This window comes from Moschus berezovskii, chromosome 17 (assembly GCF_049115385.1).
Source record: "Moschus berezovskii isolate FMDL1 chromosome 17, NW_MosBer_1.0, whole genome shotgun sequence".
Lineage (NCBI taxonomy): Eukaryota > Metazoa > Chordata > Mammalia > Artiodactyla > Moschidae > Moschus > Moschus berezovskii.
Window position 1 is genome coordinate 44,875,401 of NC_142476.1, and position 18,893 is coordinate 44,894,293.

The 18,893-nt window shown below is 53.9% G+C and overlaps 2 protein-coding genes across 5 annotated transcripts in view; one reads left to right on the forward strand and one right to left on the reverse strand.

Annotated features, from left to right (window-relative positions):
• KCNAB2 (potassium voltage-gated channel subfamily A regulatory beta subunit 2) overlaps positions 1 to 3,871 on the forward strand; it is a 95,723-nt gene extending 91,852 nt beyond the window's left edge. For all 4 annotated transcript variants that reach the window (XM_055419430.2, XM_055419431.2, XM_088845415.1 and 1 more), the window contains one exon: positions 1,091 to 3,871. In XM_055419430.2, the coding sequence (XP_055275405.1) occupies positions 1,091 to 1,180 (90 nt within the window). In that variant the 3' untranslated portion in view covers positions 1,181 to 3,871. The remainder of the gene's footprint in view (positions 1 to 1,090) is intronic.
• Positions 3,872 to 4,013: 142 nt separating this feature from the next.
• CHD5 (chromodomain helicase DNA binding protein 5) overlaps positions 4,014 to 18,893 on the reverse strand; it is a 67,848-nt gene continuing 52,968 nt past the window's right edge. Inside the window, exons 34-42 of the mRNA XM_055419428.2 lie at positions 14,448 to 14,537; positions 13,700 to 13,837; positions 13,353 to 13,461; positions 11,448 to 11,580; positions 10,822 to 11,017; positions 9,057 to 9,220; positions 8,823 to 8,937; positions 8,669 to 8,722; positions 4,014 to 7,883 (exon numbers count right to left, since the gene is read on the reverse strand). Of these exons, the coding sequence (XP_055275403.1) occupies positions 8,715 to 8,722; positions 8,823 to 8,937; positions 9,057 to 9,220; positions 10,822 to 11,017; positions 11,448 to 11,580; positions 13,353 to 13,461; positions 13,700 to 13,837; positions 14,448 to 14,537 (953 nt within the window). The 3' untranslated portion in view covers positions 4,014 to 7,883; positions 8,669 to 8,714. The remainder of the gene's footprint in view (positions 7,884 to 8,668; positions 8,723 to 8,822; positions 8,938 to 9,056; positions 9,221 to 10,821; positions 11,018 to 11,447; positions 11,581 to 13,352; positions 13,462 to 13,699; positions 13,838 to 14,447; positions 14,538 to 18,893) is intronic.

Here is an 18,893-nt window from a genome sequence, read left to right on the forward strand (position 1 = left end):
CCCAAACCTGGAATACAGAAGCAGCAAGGCCCCCTCTGCTCCACAAGCTGCACGCAATGAGGGTGGGACAGGCCAGGGCCAGCAGACAGCTGGAAGAATGTCCCCCTGTTACCAAAGTGAGGTTTGACTGCTCATCATTCAAGAATCCAATACTGAGAGATAAGTGTTGGGTAAAAGGAAAGACATCTTCATTGAGGAAGCCAGCAGTCCCGGGCAGAAGGTGGACTCCTGTGCCCAAACAGACTTCCCCTTCCCAATCAGGAAGCAAGAGATTTCAAAGGAGAGTTTCAGGGGTACACAGGTTGAGGAGTGGCTACAAGCAGAACAGCACAGTCAGCTCCAACAATCATCTTGAAATTGATCATGTGATCATCTGATCAGGGTCATCTTTTTTTTAATTGGAGGATAATTGCTTTACAATATTGTTAGTTTCTGCCATACATCAACATGAATTGATCAGAGTCATCTTAATTGTTTTAAGCACAATTAATCTTCAGTTCTGTCCATGGGATTCTCCAGGCAAGAATACTGGAGTGGGTAGCCATTTCCTTCTCCAGGGGATCTTTCTGATCCCCTGACCTCCAGTCCATGGGATCGCAAAGAGTTTGACACGACTGAGCGACTAACACACAGACACACAATCTTCAGTTCTAGGGTCAGTTTGTTCCCATTTCCCTGAAGCTGGTTCTCAGAATTATGCATGATGGAGCAGTTCATGCATGGCTACAGTCTGGTAATGATGTTAACTTTTTCCACGTGATGGGAGTTTCAGTATCTACAGAAGAGCTCAAAGGACATGGCTCAGAATACAATCTACAGCCCTTGAGGAGGAACTAAAAGGTCTCTGAATTTGCTTAATGGCTACGCTATTATTATTTTGTCCTGTTTCACTGCTTTTCTTTGTTTGTGCATTTTCTCACTTCTCCAATTGAATTTATTCTTTGGTTAAAGTTTTTCTACAGACAAGAGGCAGGTATGGAGGACATGGGAGGGGTAGGGTCTGTACCAGGAAGGCCCCATAAGGTCCTGCTCCATTACACATCACCTTGTCTGCAGGTTGATTCTGACTAGCTCCCATCTTTGCACACAGGTCCTTCCAAAACTGTCGTCTTCCATCATCCACGAGATCGATAGTATTTTGGGCAATAAACCCTACAGCAAAAAGGACTACAGATCCTAAGAAGCCCCCAACCATTTGCCTGGACAGTTCATCTCCCTCCTAGCCTCTCTGTTTGCTCGCTTAAGCTATTTTGAAGCCAAGAGTGTGGTTTGCATCAAAAACAAAACAACGCACCAACATGTCATCAGGAGAAGATCTCAAAAGTCGCTGCCACACAGCACCTGCTGCTTCATAGGACTAACGTCAGATTCATGCCGGAGGGTCGGCATCAATTCAAAGGCATTCGAGCTGTCCCGCCTAAGCCTGCCGCCTCTGCTCATCTTCCACCAAGAAACAACGTTTCTCCCAGCCACACTCCATCTCAGAGACTCAAGTCCAGGCCAGGCCGAGACCCGCTGGGGCCTGGGAGCAGGCAGAGCTGGCCTCTCCTCTGCCGAGAAGCCCACCTGGTACTGGGGCGGGGAAGAGGAAGCCAGGTCTGGCTCTTCCTGTGGCCACTCGGCTGGGCCCTGGTTGGGGTGGGCCTCCCACTGGGGTCTCCCACATCCCCCCTCTTGCCAAGGGCTCCAGGTACTGTCATTGGGCCTGACATCAGATTCTCCCACACCCCCTTCTCCACACCACCTGCCCCACTAGGTCTCTGAAGGGCCTTCCGAGCTGTCCTTTGACCCCCACCCCCACCCTTGCTGGCAGAGGCAAGGATCCAGGGGGATTCGATTGCTCCGGGGGGATCCACAGGAAGTCAGGGGTCTGACTTCAAGCTCATCGCCCCACTGACTTCCTCCTCATACACAACTGATGAGCCCCAGTGCCCAGACTCCAGACCAGGTCCCTCCCCACCCGGTGCCCAGCCCATTGCCCCTCTGTCCTTGCCCTGGAAGGCCCCAAGGTCATGCGTGCTTAGCTGGCCTGTGGCTGCTGACCACACATGGGGTGGCCAGCCTCTGCTCTGCCCGGAGTAGTGGCCTTGGGGTCTGCAGAGAAGACATTCTTGGACCCTTCAGTGAGGGAAGGTCCCTGAGGTTTTCTGTGCTTCATGCCCAGGGTCTGGGCAGCAACCCCCACAGTCCAGGAGAAGACCCCGGTAGCCTCTCCCTGGGGCAGCGTCCCCAGCAAGGGCTCAGACCAGGTCAGGTGGGGTGCTCAGAGCTTGTTGCCAGGCAGCTAGGCAGCAGTTCTACCCCCAGGACACCCTCACACAGCCTCTGAAGAGGGAGGGATGGCTGGGGCTGATCATTCCTTTCCACACCCCACACCCCAGCCAGGCCTGGGGCTGCAGGGAAAGAGGAAGAGAGGGGCCCTCAGCCAGGAGGCCCATCCCCCAGGGTCCTGAGTGGCACCCCGGCTTTCGCTGGCTGTGCAGGAGACCCAAGCCAGGCTCTGTGAGTGCACTGGCCCTCTGTGTATGGGCCTGGGTGACTCTTACCCTGGGCGCCCCCTATATTCTCACAGTCACCCCTGGGCAGACATGGACCTCCCTGCCATTATTCCCAAAGGCCTACCATCCAGTCCTGGTAGAGCTGAGGCCTAGGAAACTGACTTTAGGAAAGCCACAAGGTGGGGGGAGAACAACTTCCTCTGTTCCAGACCTTTGTGCTGACCCTGGAGTCTAGAACCTTGTCCCTCCTTGTAGACTAGGCCCCTGGGGGTCTTCTTCACCAAATCTCCTGCCAAGTTTCACCCTAATGAGCATGAGGAGGGGACAAACCTGTCCCAACAGAGTCGCCACCATCACATGGGTGGGGTCCTAGCTCCAAGGACAAGACATTATAGTCCACCAGGCAGAGCCCAAGTGTCCCAACAGCTGGCCATGCTCAGGAGCCAGGCCACCTGCCCCTCCCTGAGAGTCTGGCTGGGCCCCCTCCACAGTGCTGCCACCCTGTCCACCCACCAACGGAAGAGGGACCTGGGCTTGCAACTGGGCCCATGTTTGGGCCTGCCGCCCCTGACCCATGAGCTTTACATCTGGGAAGGACAAGCCCAGTGGGAGACGTGGGCTCTCAGGGCCAAGCTCTTCCAAGGCCAAGATGCCCAGCGCCAAGTCCCAAGCCTGTTCCAGGCCCTGGGGTGCTGTCTGCAGCCTAGTTCTGCATCGCCCCCCTGCAAGTGGGTGTGGAAGGATAGGGCTCCACTTCCTGAGGAAGAGTCCCCCGACTTAGTGGGAGGTGGCTGGAGTGAGGAAGGGATGGAGTGGGGCTCAAGGGCAGGGAGAGCTTGGAGACAAAGAGCTTGGCCAAGGCAGGCCCTGGCGGGGAGCCTGGGCTTCAGCATGGGTTTGAGGCCAGCCATCCTCACCCTACGCTGTTGAGGAGAAGCCCCGCCACGGTCCCCAGCCACCTGCCAGCCAGCCTCTCACCCTACCCTGGAAGCAGAGTTTGCCCCCAGGGGTCCACCTTGGGAGTTCCCCACCAGGGAAGAAGGCCCAGTCTGCGAGGGAGCAGAACCGGTCTTCCTTGCTAAGGACACATGCAGCCCCTGCCATTTTTCATCCCAAATCTACAGCAAGGTTGAGGTCCCAAGAATGAGAGAGGGGTCTGCCCTGTCTCCTGTTCTCTCTGGCAGTGTAAATAATGTGCTGTTTCTCTCCCCCTTATTTTTTAATGACTGTGGCTCCTCAGCTAACTGCATCACCCCCCCCTCCACAGGCAGAGACACCGTACGCCTCGCGCTTCCAATGGCGCTCAGTGGAGACACAGCGCCGTATTTATGGAATGACAAAATAAAACCCAAGCCCACCAGGGTCTGCTCCTCTCCACTCCTCTCCTTTGCAGGGTATTCAGGGTCAGGGCTGGGTCGAGGTAGCTTTAAAGGTCAGCAGACCAAATCCTGAGCCTGGAGCCAAGGGGAGGTTGGGAGACATGGACCCTGGGGGGAGAAGCAAAGACTGGGGACTGAGAACCCACGCCTGTCCCAGGTAATTGGGGGTGGTAATGCCCTGCCTGCTCCCCCTCACCAACACCATCTCTCTTGCCATTGCAGGTTGGAGGCAGGCTGCTGGGTCTAGGGAGGCCTGCGGGTCCCTCTGGGGGGCTCAGTATTCCTGAGCAATGCGATTTCAGGGTGCAAGGGGGAGGGGCCGGCACCACCCCTGAACACCCCTTCTCGGGTGCCCCCCATCCCAGCAAGCCCCCAGCCTCATGGGGCCGTGTCTTCTCAGGTGGGAAGTAACTTCAGGTGACACCCCCTCCCCCCAACATCCTTCTCCAACCCCATCCTAGATCAGTGAGAAGCTCGGAAAACTGATTCAATCCTTTCCCAGAGGATTTATTAAAACACGGAAAACCAAGACATACACACAGAGTACAAAGTGAAGGGGACGGTGTTGGGTACAGTCCTTGTCAAGCCTCCCACACGTCCTCCCGAGGACCGGATAGGTCACTGCGCACAGGGGCTCAGCCTTCAGCTCCAGCTCCTGGCTGGGACCCACCCCCTCGACTCACCCCAGCGCTCCAGCCCCTTCGCCAGCCTGGGTTTGTGCTGGGGAAGGGGCAGGTGCTTCTCAGCAGGGACAGATGCCGGCCTGGGTGGGGTTCTGCTCCCTCATCCCCCTACGCACTGATGCCTGGGGAGGGGGGCAGTGCAGGTGGGGCCCTCGCCTCATGCTCAGGCCCAGAGGAGCATAGGAGGCTCGGACTCCCACCTCGGTATCAGGGGTTCAGGACACACACACACCCAATGGGACCTTTCTGGGTTATCACACCTAAAAAAATACTTTGTTTAAAAAAAATCTGAAAACTAAGAAAAAAATCCCAAAACACAAGCCAATGACTTTGGGCTGATGCACCACAACCTGTAAACTTCCAGAAATATAAAATTGAGGGGGGGGTGGTTTCCTCAACAGAGATGGGTCATCAGCAGAGGACAGCTGCAGGTGCAGAGGGGGGACACTGGGTTGTGGCCAGGTCAAAACCTCAGCCCCCGCCTCCCACCCAAGCTCCTTCCTGCCACCCCACTTGAGGTTCCCAAGCCCACCCTCTACACGACCCCCTCAGGCCCTCAACATCCCTGGGACCCAATAACTGGGAGCAAAGGCTGCAGGTGTCCATGGGGTGAGACTCGGTCAGCCCCCAACCTCGGCCAGGGATCCCCCAGAGGACCCTGGGAAGGGACCCCCACCAGTAGGAGGGCAGGTGCCTGCACCAGTCATGAGTACCAGCAGGATGGGCCCATGGTCATCACTTGCAGAAAACAAAGGAGCTTCTGAAGGCAGCTTGCAGGGAGCGTCTCCGTGCACAGGGGGGTCTCAGGTTGTGTTTCCATGGTGGGCGTGTACGAGGGGCCCCCCAGACACAGTCCAACCCAAACTCCCGTGGTCACCAGGGAGCCCAGGAGGCAATGCTCTCCAAGACTATGCCCAAAGATGGTTCAACAGAAAGCCTACTCAGCACTGGTCTAAATAATAAAGTGGCTGGGGACAAAAATGGGGCTGGCACTTTGGGGCTTTTGCTTGCACAACCACCCCCATTGTGCCAACAGCAAAAACAAAACCAGCCTGAAGATGTCCAAGAGCACGGACGCCCCACTCCCCACACTCCACTACAACTCTGGGAGGGAGATAACTGATAAACCAAGAAAAAACATTCTCTAAATCCTTTTTCCTCTCCAAAACCAGAAACCCACTCCCCAGCTGTCTGCAGTCGCCCTCCCAGGCCTCCCAGGTGCTGGTCTTGGAGAGCTGAGCCCTTCCTGGACCAGCCAGTGCAGGTGGCTGGGCCAATCACTGGTGCCTGGTCCAGCTGGTAGTGGAAAAGGGCAGAGACCTAGGGAGGAGACGGAGGGAGGGTGGGAAGCACAGGCTGGCGGGGAAAGGACCACCCGCTCTTGGAGTTGGGCAGTGGGGACGCAGACCCCTGTCCTCCACCAGGTGCCCCCTGACACTCACGACCTGTCCACTGTGCTCCCCACAAGCCCAGCCGCAGGACTGACCACCTTCCTGGGAGGACACAATCACGGGGCCCTGGGTGGGGGGCTCATGGTGGTCACCCAGCCCATGGCCTGAGCCAGAGCCTTTGCAAGGAACACACAGGCCCACGCGGCACTGGAAAAACTACAGTGGGCAGGAGTGACCCAACCCTTCCTGGAGGCTGAGGTCACCCGCTGCCACACGTGTCCTGCCACACACACACCCGCGTACCACTTTCAGGCTGCCTCCCATTCCTCCACCCACAATACCAGGGTCGGTCGGCCTGGAGATAAACGGGTCCTTGGGGTCCGGTCCTCTAGGAGTTCAGGGAGAGCCATTTATAGATGAGGGCTCTAGGAGGGCTGGCCAATTGCCCTGTGTCCCCAAGACACCCCCAAATCCTGGCCCTAGTCCTGGCCAGGGAGCTGAACGGAGCCCTCCCATGGTGCCCCCTCCCAGGTCCACCCTGTCTCCCATTTAGACAGGCTTCTGCACCAGGGCTCCACTCCAGGAAGATCAAGGCTCCCTGGTCAAGGCTCAGAAATCCCTTCCAGGCTGAGGCTGGGCCGGAGGGAACATCAGACACGGACAGCCCCAGGTCCTGGCCCATCCCTCCGATCCTCTGAACTGGAGCCATCAGAGGGCACCACCAGCTGGGTGGAAGGCAATTGGGATGCCAACAAGCCACTCCTGGCAGGAAACAGGGCAGGAGGCTGGGGAGACTCCAGTTGGGAAGACTGGAGAGGCCAATGGGTCCAGTCCCCTGCCTCCAAGCTTTCCCCAAATCTTTAAAGAACACAGTGAGGGCTGTCACAGGCCTGGCCCAGGGGGCAAGTGCTGGGATCAAGGCCTCTCCAGGGACAGGGGAGGGATAAGTCCAGGCTCCAGGCGGCTGGCCTGTTTTCTCCATGTCAGCCACCAGAAGACAACGTGGGGAGCGGGTATGAAGGGCCTCCCAGGGCACAGGGCAGGACCAGGGGCTCCGGGGCCACTCTCAGCACTGCTGGGACAGCAGCCACACCCGGGTAGGGACAGTAAGCCCCTTCCCGCAGCTGCCTGAGACCAAGGCCCCAGCAGCCCCCAGGCTGACACCTGTCATCTCTTCTCTCTGGGAAGCACGTGCCGTGACCTGCCACACAGGGCAGGGGCCACAGACCCTCCACGGGTGATGACAGAGTCCAGGGGACCTGTGAGACAGGCTGGGCCAGGGTCAGACACGTGCTGATGGAGCCCTCTCCCCCACAGAGAGAACACATTACCTGTGGTCTCCAGCCTTGCAGGACGCAGCCTGGCCTGGCCTGGACGCCAGCCAGGTCTCTACCTGCAGGCCAGGCGGCTTCCCAGTTCTGACCCACCTGGCACTGGGGGGCCCTGTTGGGCCAGGGTCAGAGTACGGGCAGTCACACGGTGCAGACGGGACAGGGGGCGAGGGGCACACAGAGCGCGTCCAGGGTGGGCGCTGCGTTCTCCTCAACCGGTCCAAGTCCAGGGCGGCAGCTGGGCTCCCAGGAGCTTCCCTTGGGTCCAGAGCCCGTCCACAGAGAGAGGCCTAAGTGCTGCAGGTCAGACTCCTCCACTCGTCACTCAAATTTTATCAAGACAAATTTGTTCAAGTCTTCAATAGGAAAGTGCAAAAAGATGTACAAAGAAATGAAATCTCTTCTAGGAAGTCATCCTGGCAGAGCCGGCCAAGGTGGTGTGGAGGACACTGGAATTAAGAGCAGGTGGCACTTCTGGTTGGGTCTTGCCCCCAGCGATGGCATGACTCAGTTTCCCCTTCTGTCCTCGGGTGGCCTGGCTCTAGAAAGGCGGCAGCTTTTCTCTTCTGTGGGGGTCAGGCAGGGGGCCCGGCAGGTGTGGCTGCAAGAGGTGGGTCATGGGTCACAGAGCTGGGTGCTCACGTCCCCACTGGGGGTTCACCCAACACCCTGGAGCCACCATTGCCACCTGTCACAGCCAACTGCGACCAGAGGGGCTCCTAGCCCAGACCTCCCACACCTGGAGTATAGGAGGTGGGGACCCCAGGGAGGGCCCATCTGGAAACCACCCCCACCCCAGGGCCTCTACCCTGAAGCAGCGGTTCCACCAGGACAGACAGCTTAGCAGGGGCTGCCGGTCAGATGGAGGAGGCCAGAGTGGACTGGTGGCTTCTCACGAATAAAACCATTTCCCAGCCAGCGACACTGACCCACACACACCCTGAGCCACCCTCCCGGTCCTGGGCACAAGGTGGGGTGGCCAGAGAAGTAGGGGTGATGTCCCAGGGCTCCCACCACCCAGCAGGAAAGTGCAGGCAGAAAAGGGTTCCAGGCTGGGGGCAATGGTCCCTGACTCACTACCATGGACATGCACACACCCTGCATATGTGCACACAGACACACCCATGTACACAACGGAGCATCTCCTCCCCCCAACCCCATGTACCTGCCCATGTCCCGCCTCCCAGCCTCCCAGAGGAGTGCCTGAAGTCTGGGAAGGCACACTGGCCCCAAGATGGTCCCCAGCGGGGAAGGGCAAGACCCCCTGAGCCTCAAGAGGCAGCAGAGGCCCCCAGACTCAGGGCTGTGGATAAGCGCAGGGAGCGGGGACTGACTGGTGCAGCCATGGAGGGGAGAGGGACCGCGGAGCCCCTGGAGAGGCCTCACCTCCGCTGGAAAGGAGCGCTGCACCAGAGCGAGGTCTCGGGGCCGGCTAGATATCTGTGCAGAGAGAGAGAAGCTCGGCTCGCTCGGGCAGCGGACGCGGGCGGGGCCCGCGGGCGCCCCTGCACATGCCGCCAGGGAGCAGACGGGCACCTACCGGTCACATAGGGCCCCAGGGGCATCTGGTTGTAGTTGACAATCCCTCCCGGTCCAGGGCCCCGGAAGTTGGGCCCAAAGTTGTTGTTGTACATCTGGGAGGAGCCGAAAGCGCCCTGGAGGCAAGGACTCAGGTTTAAAGGTCCAAGTCCCGCACCGGCCCGAGCCCCGCCCCAGGGCGCCCAGGACGTGCGTGCGTGGGGGGCTGGGGCCCAGGGCGCGCGCCGAGCCTGACCTGCTGGATGGTGGGGTCGCCGGCTCGGTTGGTCAGGCGGCTCAGGATGCTGCGCTCCGACATCTGGAGGCGGGCGGCCACCGGGGGGATGCGGGACAGCATGGAGGGGAGGCGCGTCACGTCCGCCTTCATGTCGCTCAGCAGCTCCTCCAGCTGGTTCAGGACTGGGGAAGGAGACAGGGAGGGGGAGGAGCTGGGACGCGGACGCCCAGGCCGGTGCTTAGTAACAAGGCTGTGTTACCGTGTGACTTGCACGCCGCGCAGCGGAAGCCAGGGGGCGCCACCCACTCAGCCCTCCCAGCCAACACATCAGAAACCGGCCCGCTGGACAAGAGTCCGGTTTTCCAGCTTCTCCGGGGGCTCCGCGGGCTGCAGAGATGAGAGCCGGGAGCTCTGACCCAACACTGGGGTTCCCTCCGGGCCCTTGGCCAGCCTCCTGGCGCCCGGGGAGGTCTGCAGCCCTCGCCACGCCCAGGAGCAGAGCCGCCTCGAGAAACTTCTCCCAAACAGCCAGGGCCACAGAGTCCAGGGCCCTCGGGGTGAGCTTGGCTCACCCTCCCCCTAACCAGCCTGGCCACTTTCTCGGGATTAGGACGACGAGGGTCAAAGGTCTGAATCCTAGGAGACCTTGGGCAATTACTTCACCTCCCTAAGCATCAATGTCCCCAACTTTAAAATGAGATAAGAAACCTCACCACTTAAAAATATTACAAAGAGTAAAGGGACAATGTGTTTAAAGATACTGCCTTAAATTGGGAGACTGGGATTGACATATATCAGTACTATATATAAAATAAGGATTTCCCTGGTGGTCCAGTGGTTAAGAATCCACCTTGCAAGGCAAGGGATGTGGGTTCAATCCTTGACTGGGTAACTAAGATCCCACATGCCACAGAGCAACTAAGCTTTCCCACCACAACTCTGAGCCCACACACCACAACTCAAGTCCATAACAAAGATTCCGCATGCCACAACTAAGGCCTGACACGGCCAAATAAATATTCAAAAAAAAAGTAGATAATCTGTTTTATTTATAATAAAATAAGGACCTACTATACAGCACAGGGAACTCTGCTCAATACTCTGTAATGACCTATATAGGAAAAGAATCTAAAAAAGAGTTGTTCAGTCGTTCAGTTGTGTCTGACTTTTTGTGACCTCATGGACTACAGCATGCTCAGACTCCCCTGTCCTTCACTATCTCCCAGAGTTTGCTCGGACTTATGTTTATTGAGTTGGTGATGCCATCTAATCATCTCATCCTCTGTCACCCCCTTCACCTCCTGCCCTCAATCTTTCCCAGCATCAGGATTTTTTCCAGTGAGTCGGATCTATATGCATAACTGATTCACTTCGCTGTACAGCAGAAAGTAACACAACATTATAAATCAATTATATGTCAATAAAAACTAAAAAATTTTAAAGGGTCCTTATCTCTTTCACTAAAAGAAGTTAAAAAATAGAAATAAAACATATTGTCAGGGCTCAATAAACAAGCCTGTACAACTTAATATTCTGCTATATCACCTACCCCCTCACCCAGGACCTACACGGCGCTGACCTTCAGAAAAAGGCCAGAAAAGCAGGGGCCTCACTTTCCCCGCAGGTAAGAGCAGAGGCTGGGGGACAGTCTGTCCCATCTGGCTTGGAGGCTGTGCCCTCGGGGCTGATGTCCTATCCCCAGTCCCACGCCCCCACCTACTGCCAAGGAGCCACTGGGTGGGAGCAAGGTGTGGGCCCATCTCCAGGGGACGGGCTCACTCACCCTTGTGCAGGACAGCATTGGCAGGCTTGTTCCCGGCGAGGGACTCCTTGGACAGGTGTTGGTGGCTCTCAGCAAGGCACTCCACCTCAGCCAGGCGGGCATTGAGGGCCATGGCGGGATGGTTGGGGTCCTGGGTCATGTTGAGGTATGCGGCCCTCCGGAGCTGTTCCTCAATGACCAGCGCCTGCTCCAGCAGCTGATGGGGGTGGGGAGAGAGGGGGTCAGGGTGAGGGGAGGGACTGAGTGCTGGCCTGGCTGCCTCCCCACCAGCACCCACTCCCACCGGCCAGGGCTCTGAAACAAAGAAAGGAAGGAAGACAGCCCCGCCCCACCCAGTTGTTGTCCACTCTCTTGGCCACCTCTCAGAGCCCTCCTCAAGCTGGATCCTCTGCACCCATTACTCAAAGAAGGGACACTCGCCCAGCGGGGTCTGGCTTTAGAGCAAGGAGCCAGCACCTGTTGGTTGACTGACTCAACGATTCACTTTCATGGACGGTCTGGCCCACACCCAGATATACGAGCGGAGTATAAGAAATGCTTGCTCGTTTCTTTGCCCCAGGCCCTCCCATAATCCACCCTCTTGCGGCCCCCTAACCCTCAACCTCTGGCCCCTGCCAAGGACTGACCTTGAACCTGCGGGCCAGGAACTTATTCTTCATCTCCAGGTAGTTGCCCTTGTGGATCTCAGACTTGAAGGGCTCGTTGAGGATCATGTATCTCGGGTCGTTCTGGATGTCCTGCCAGCGGGCATAGCCGTGCCTAAGTGGGGGCCGTTAAGGGCAAACCTGGCCATGGGGTGGAGGGAGGGGGTGGTGGGGAACCAGCGCAGGGTTTGGCATCTTGGCTCTGCGCTTTCCAGACAGGCATTAACCTTGGCTGCAAGAGGATCGTGTGGCTGACAGTGACCTGACAATCAGCAGACACCGACAGGGGCCCCCAGGGGCCCAGGGCCTGAGGCTTCACCAGATGAACTTCTTCATCCCCCAAATCCAGAGGGTGGAGACAGCCGAGTCCTAACCCCCAGCACCTGTGCTGTGACCCTAGCTGGAAATAGGGCATTTGCAGATTAATCAAATTAACTAAATTAAGAAAGGGTCATCCTGGGGTGGAGTGGGCACCCATCCAGTGACTGAGGTCCTCATAAGAGGAGGAAATTTGGAAATAGACAAAGAGATACCCGGGGAAGATGGCCCTGTGACAACAGAGGCAGAGATGAATGATGCAGCTGTGAATCAAGAAGCACCAAGGAGCCAGGGACAGGCAAGGAAGGGGCCTCCACTGGAGCCAGAGGGAACAAGGAAACACCACGAAGTTTTCTTGCCAAGGGCCCACAGTTAGAGAGGGGCCGAGTCGGGATCTGAACCCTGGCAAGCTGGCTCCAGGCATATTTTTTTTTGTTGTTTGTTTTTAACTCTGTGTGTTATTTATTTATTTAGCTGCACTGGGTCTTGGTTGCAGCATGTGGGAACTGGTTCCCTGACCAGGGATTGAACCTCCATCCCCTGAACTGGGAGCACAGAATCTTAAGTCACTGAACCACCAGGAAAGTTCCAGCTCCAAGCAACGTAACCTCAGTAAATTGTGGCCTACAGGCCAAATCCAGCCCACAGCCTGGTTTTGTAAATAAAGTTGTATTGGAACATGGCCATGCTTGTTGGTTTACGTATTGTGGTTAATTCTGCTACCCTGGCAGCGTGGAGAAGTCCTCTGTGAAGTCTGAAATGTCCACTCCCAGGCCCCTCCCAGGAAAGATCTGCTGACTCCTGACCTACAACTTTCCACATCTCATTACAATGACTAGCCTCACTCGAGACTGTCATCAAGGCCAGCTTTGCTGGGGGGCTCTCCCCAGGTAGTTGTGTGTCCGTCTCCTTGTCTCTGGAAGGTCTGCACACAAACATCACCTTCTCTGACCTTCCCACCTTAAACATAACCCCCACCCCCAAGGCTCCCTTTGCCTCATCCCCACCTTTTCATGTTCACTGAGCCCCACACTTTGCTAATTTATATTTGTCACCATCGACCCCTAGTTGGATATGAGCTCTGGCTAGACAGAGATTTGGGGCTGTTTCATTCACAGCTGCATACTCCATACTTGGCACATGGTAGATCATCAGTAAAGATGGAATTGAAGAATGAACAACTGAAAAAAAGCGACCCTAAATGGTGAAGCACCCTTCAGATGTCATCACTGAGAGGAGGTGAGGTCTGGATCAGGTAGGAATTAGGAGCATTCATTGTAGAGTCAGGTGGAAGGGCTGTGTGTCCCTGAGCACGTCACTTGGCCTCTCTGAGCACCCACTGCCTCTTCCATATAATGGGGATCATAGTAGCAACCGGGAAGGCTGCTGTGAGGACGGAGTGAGTACTGAGCATAAAGGGACAAGCTACCTTTCTGATCACAGTCACGGTCATCATCACCACCAGGAAAGGTCCTTGGTACCTGGTCAGGAGCACCAGCCCCACACCCCTCCCTGAGGCCCATAGAGGGACAGATCGGAGCCCTGCCCCGCTGGCGTGGCCAAGGATACGTGACGATGCCCGCCAGCAGCCAGTAGTCGTGGCGCCGGTGCCAGATGTCGTAGATTTTCCCCGAGGACACAGCGGCACGCTCCTCGTTCTGCCACAGTGTGTGTAGCTCTGGGAAGCCAGCCGAGGGACACAGGATGAGGTGACCACGTCCCGCATAGGGTGGGCCTGGGCAAGCCTCTCCCTCACCACCCCTACCCCAGGCGCTTCCAGTGCTACTAGGAAAGGTTATACCATGGATTTTGTCAACCATCCACATATTAGTATAAAACAACCATCTGCCCAGACTCCTGGGACCCACGGTCAAGAAGCCTGCAGCTTTCTCTGCCCATGGCCTCACCCCCGATACCTGTGAACCCCCCATCTGCAATGTTGAACATAAACTTGAACTTCCCGATCTTGTCCTCCTTCTTCCCCTCTTCATCTTCCTCTTTGTCACCATTTTGCTGGGTTTCAACAGGCTCCTTCTCCTCAGCTTTGGTGTCATCTGGGGGGGGACAGAACCACGCTCGCTCGTCTACCCCAAAGACAGTGCCCGGGGGCAGGACTCGCTCCACCAAGTGCTGGGGACCCAGAGGCAAGCGGGAAACACACCTCCCCGCCCGCAAGGGACTCACTGCCTCCAAGGGTTTTAATCAGCAGGCCCCTCTCTCTGTCCAGAGCAGGGAGGGTTGCTCCGGGCCTGGGTGACCCTCCACCACCAAGTCAGGACCACCCAGGAAAATGGGGCGGGGCGGGGGGGACTGTGAAAATGTAGCTTATGTTGAAGGATGGCAGTGCTGTCTCGGGGCTCTGATCTGGGGGCAACTGTTCCAGAACATTCCAACACTTAGAAGGACACAGGCTGCCAGCTGAACCCCGAAGCTCCAGGCCAAACTCTGTGACCAGCTCTCCTTCCTCCTAGTGGAGGCTGGGGCCACAGGAGGGGTCAGGAGATAGGAGGTAAAGGGTCTGTCCCCTGAAGGCTGGCAAGTCCAGGCTCCCACGCAGCAGCTCTAATCAGGGCCTGGGGCCAAGGGGAGGCTCAGGAGGCTCCTCGTGGCTCCTTCAAGCGACCAAGGGGGACATAGGACAGAGCAAAGTCCAGAGCCCCAGACCTGGCCTGAAGTCGCTGCTGTCGCCTCTGCTGTGAATCAAGCTCAGTTCCAGCTTGTCCAGAACCTTGTCCTTCTCAGGAAGCACTTCTTCTGCAAGATAAAGGGTGTTCAAAGAGCGGGGACGGGTACAGAGGGCAGAGGGGACTCCACTCACGGAATCTAGCATCTTCCTCAGGAGTCCAACAGGTAGTCTCTGGGAGGATCCACTGGGGAGGCAGCTGGGGACGGGGCCTCATTCCACCCACCCGTCTCAGCAGTAGCCTCTCCCAAACTTCTCTCAAGGCACAGTCCCCAGATCCTCTCTGCTGTAGCGACAACCAGAGGACTCAAATCTGGCAACACGTCAAGCCTTCATCAACACAAAGCACCTCTTACAGACACCCGGAAATGACAGGCAAAACCTATCACATTAACAAAAAAAGCATAGGTGTGCTCACAAAACTAAAGGAAATTATAAGGTGCCATACATGAAGATGGAACTTCCTGGGTGGCTCAGAAGGTTAAAGAATCCACCTGCGATGCAGGAGACCGAGGTTCAATCCCTGGGTTGGAAAGATCCCCTGGAGGAGGAAAAGGCAACCCACTCCAGTATTCTTGCCTAGAGAATTCCATGGACAGAGGAGCCTGGCAGGCTACAGTCCATAGGGTCGCAAGGACTTAGTGACTAACACTTTCACTTTCTATAAATGAAGGGAAACTAAAAGCTCAAGAAGCATGCACTGCGGTCCTGGGTTGGGAGTGAGTGGACACCAGAAAGAGGCCTGTGGGACTCCAGCTGTGTCTCAACACTGAACAGAAAGGGCGAGGCCCCAAAGATGCAGAGAACTGGAATTAAATCAAGAAATTAACACTCTTCAACCACTATGCCTCTGCAAAGGAGGAAAAGTGCCATCCACCAGCTCATGGTCAAGTTGTGGAAGCCTGGCTCCCATGTGGAGTCCAGGGTCAGAAAGTCTCCAGTGAGGAGCCAAACCTAACACACAGGTGTGCAGGCTGTGAAATCTAAATTGTGCCATAGGACTGGCCCCAGATCAACCAGGCCACTAGTCAGACCACGAGGCCCCAGAGTTCTGGAAACAGAAAGGGGGACATTCCTGCTACCCAAGTGACATGGGTTCTCAAGGATAAAACAATCCCTGATGAAGATGCATCCAAATGAAACTTGGAAAACAATATCCAGACTTCCCTGGTGGTACAGTGGATAAGAATCCACCTGGCAATGCAGGAGACACAGGTTCAATCCCTGGTCTGGGAAGAATCCATACGCTGCAGAATAACTAAAGGCCCATGGGCCACAACTACTGAGCCCATGTTCTAGAGCCCACAAGCCACAACTACTAGAGCGTTCGAGCCCTAGAGCCTGTACTCTGCAGCAAGGGAAGCCACTGCAATGGGAAACCCACACACCACAATGAACAGCAGCCCCCTGCTTGCTACAACTAGAGAAAGCCCGTGTGCAGCAACGAAGACCCAGTGCAACCAAAAATAAATTAAATAAATAAGAATTGTTTAAAAAAAAAAAGGAAACAATATCCATCAGCCAGAGAAGGAAGAGAATACATAGGAAAAGACAAGTCAAAAGGAAGTAGAAAAAGCTAGATTAAAAACTCTAGAAATGAAATACACAATCGCTAATATGTTAGACGTTTTAGTGCATATTTTTAAGGTGTCCTCCCAGACTTGCTGGCCCTGGAGTACAAGCCTTGTACATAATCCTTGGAACCTGAATGTGATGGATTCTACTCTCCTGAGCAAGTCATGTGATAAGGCACAGATGACCTTAAAAGACAGAGATTATCCAGGTGGGCAAGACCTCATCACACCAGCCCCTTAAAAGCAGGGTTTTCTCTGAATGGTCACATAAAAGGACATCAGAGATCTGAAGCATGGTGGGGATTGGTGTACCACTGTTGGCTTGAAGATGGAATGAGCCCCATGGCAAGAAACGTAGGCAGTTTCTAGATGCCGAGAATGGCCTCCCGCTGAGAGCCAGCAAGGGAAGAGGGCTTCAGTCCTCCAACCCTAAGGAGCTGGAGTTAGCCAACAAGAATGACCATGGAAGTAGACTTTCCCCCAAGCCTCCAAATGAGAAGTCAGTGCAGTCAATGCCTTGACTTCGATCTTGCAAGTCCCTTGGCAGAGAATCCAGTCATACCACCACAGACTTCTGACCCATGCAACCATGAGCTAACACATAGGTGTCATTTCATGCTGCTAAATTTTTAATAATTCACTGCACAAACATAGAAAATAGTACAAATAGGTTAAAAACAGCTGTATGAAGAAAGCAAGAACTGAAGCTAGATCTGAGGGTGATTCAAAAAGCCTTGCAGAGAAACAAATCTTGCACCTGCTTTCTTTTCTTCATTGAATTTGGAGCCTTTTGTTAAACAAGATCTACTTGTGTCTACTGCTGATCACCTGGGTCCCCCAGTAGAATACAAATTCTATGCAAAGGCTTTGGCTTTGGTTAACTGTCTGTGTCCTCAATGCCTGGGACAGCTCCCAACACACAGTGGGTGTTCAAAACATATTTGTTGAATAATGAATGAATAAATGAGTAAAAGGAATTCCAGAGAAAAACATAATGGGAGGAAAGATAACATTCAAGAAGGGAATGATTGATAATTTGCCCATAATCAATAGAAGACACAATACTCAACTTTAAGAATCACAGCCAGTCACAAGCAGGATAAATAAAAATTTCATTGTAGTGAAACCGTACAAAACCAAAGACTAAGAGAAAGTCTTAAAAATGGTTTTACCGTGTTAGGAAAGATAGGAAAGGCAAGTTTCCTACAAAGGAGCAGCAATTACCCTGAGAGCAGCCTTCTCAGCACAATAGAAATCAGAATACAAAAGAAATAACATCTTCAAAGTGCTGAGGGAAAACTCCTAACCCACCTTGAATTTTGCTAACTATTATTCAAGAAAAATATGATAAGACATAAAGGAAAAATAACATACAATGAGAGAAATTTGCTGTCCACAGAAATTTGTTGAAAGCACAATTGAAGGGTATATTTTGGGAAGAAGGACATTGAACAATGTAACAAAGAACAAACTAGAAAGCACAAAATTGTTAAGAGGGTGGGAAGATCTAAATAAGGATTATAGTTTAGAAATAAGTAATAGCACATGGGAGATAAGAGGGAGTGGGTCAGAGCTAAAGTTTCCTATAGTCCTTACAACATTCAGGAGGCAACGTGTTAAAAATTTAAGAGTACAAAATAGAATTGACTGCAAACTTTCCAAAGGAGTTGAGAAGAAAGGGGGAAATAGAAAGAAATTCTGGTCAATCCAAAAGATGCCAGGAGAAAAAAAAAGGCAAGGGTGATATAAAGCACAAAATAAGAACAGAAATTCATCCAGATACCTAGCTATTACAATAAATGTAAAGAGAGTAAACTGCTGCCTAAAATGCAGAGATTCTGTGATTAGATTTAAAACAAGTCCAACCATATATTATTTACAAAAGGTATACCTAAAACTCAATTATACAAATAAAAGTTAAGAAACGTAAGAAAATACCTGCAAATCATGTATCTGATATGGAACATGTATTATAAAGAACCCTTATGACTCAATAATAAAAAGATAAATAACCCAATTGAAAAATGGACAAAGGATCTGAAAAGACATTTTGCCAACAAAGATATAAAAATGGCCAATGACATTTGAAAAGATACTCAACATCTTTACACACAAGGGAAATACAAATCAAAACCACTTGAGCTATGACTTTTCACCCACTGCTGCTGCTGCTGCTGCTGCTAAGTCACTTCAGTCGTGTCCGACTCTGTGTGACCCCATAGACAGCAGCCCACCAGGCTCCCCCATCCCTGGGATTCTCCAAGCAAGAACACTGGAGTGGGTTGCCATTTCCTTCTCCAATGTGTGAAAGTGAAAGTGAAGTCACTCAGTCGTGTCCGACCCTTAGTGACCCCATGGACTGCAGCCTACCAGGCTCCTCCATCCATGGGATTTCCTAGGCAAGAGTACTGGAGTGGCTTGCCATTGCCTTCTCCGTTTCACCCACTAGGATGGCTAAAATCCAAAAGAGAGATAATAACAAGTGTTGACAAAGATATGGGGAAATGAACCCTATGCACTGTGGGTGGGAATGTAAAGTGGTGCAGCCACTGCGGCAAGCAATCCGGCAGGTCCTCCAAATATGAGAGTCACCAAGCAATCCAACAATTCCACTCCTAGGTATATACCCCAGAGAACTGAAGCCTATCCATACAAATACCTATGCATGGATAGTCACAGCAGCATTATTCATAATAGCCAAAAAGCAGAAATAATCTCAAAACCCACCAACTGATGAATGGAAAAATAAAATGTGGTGTTATCCTCAGGGTAGAATATATTCAACGAAAAGGAATGACGTTCCAATACATGCTGCAACACAGACGAACCTTGAAAACACTATGCTCAGTGAAA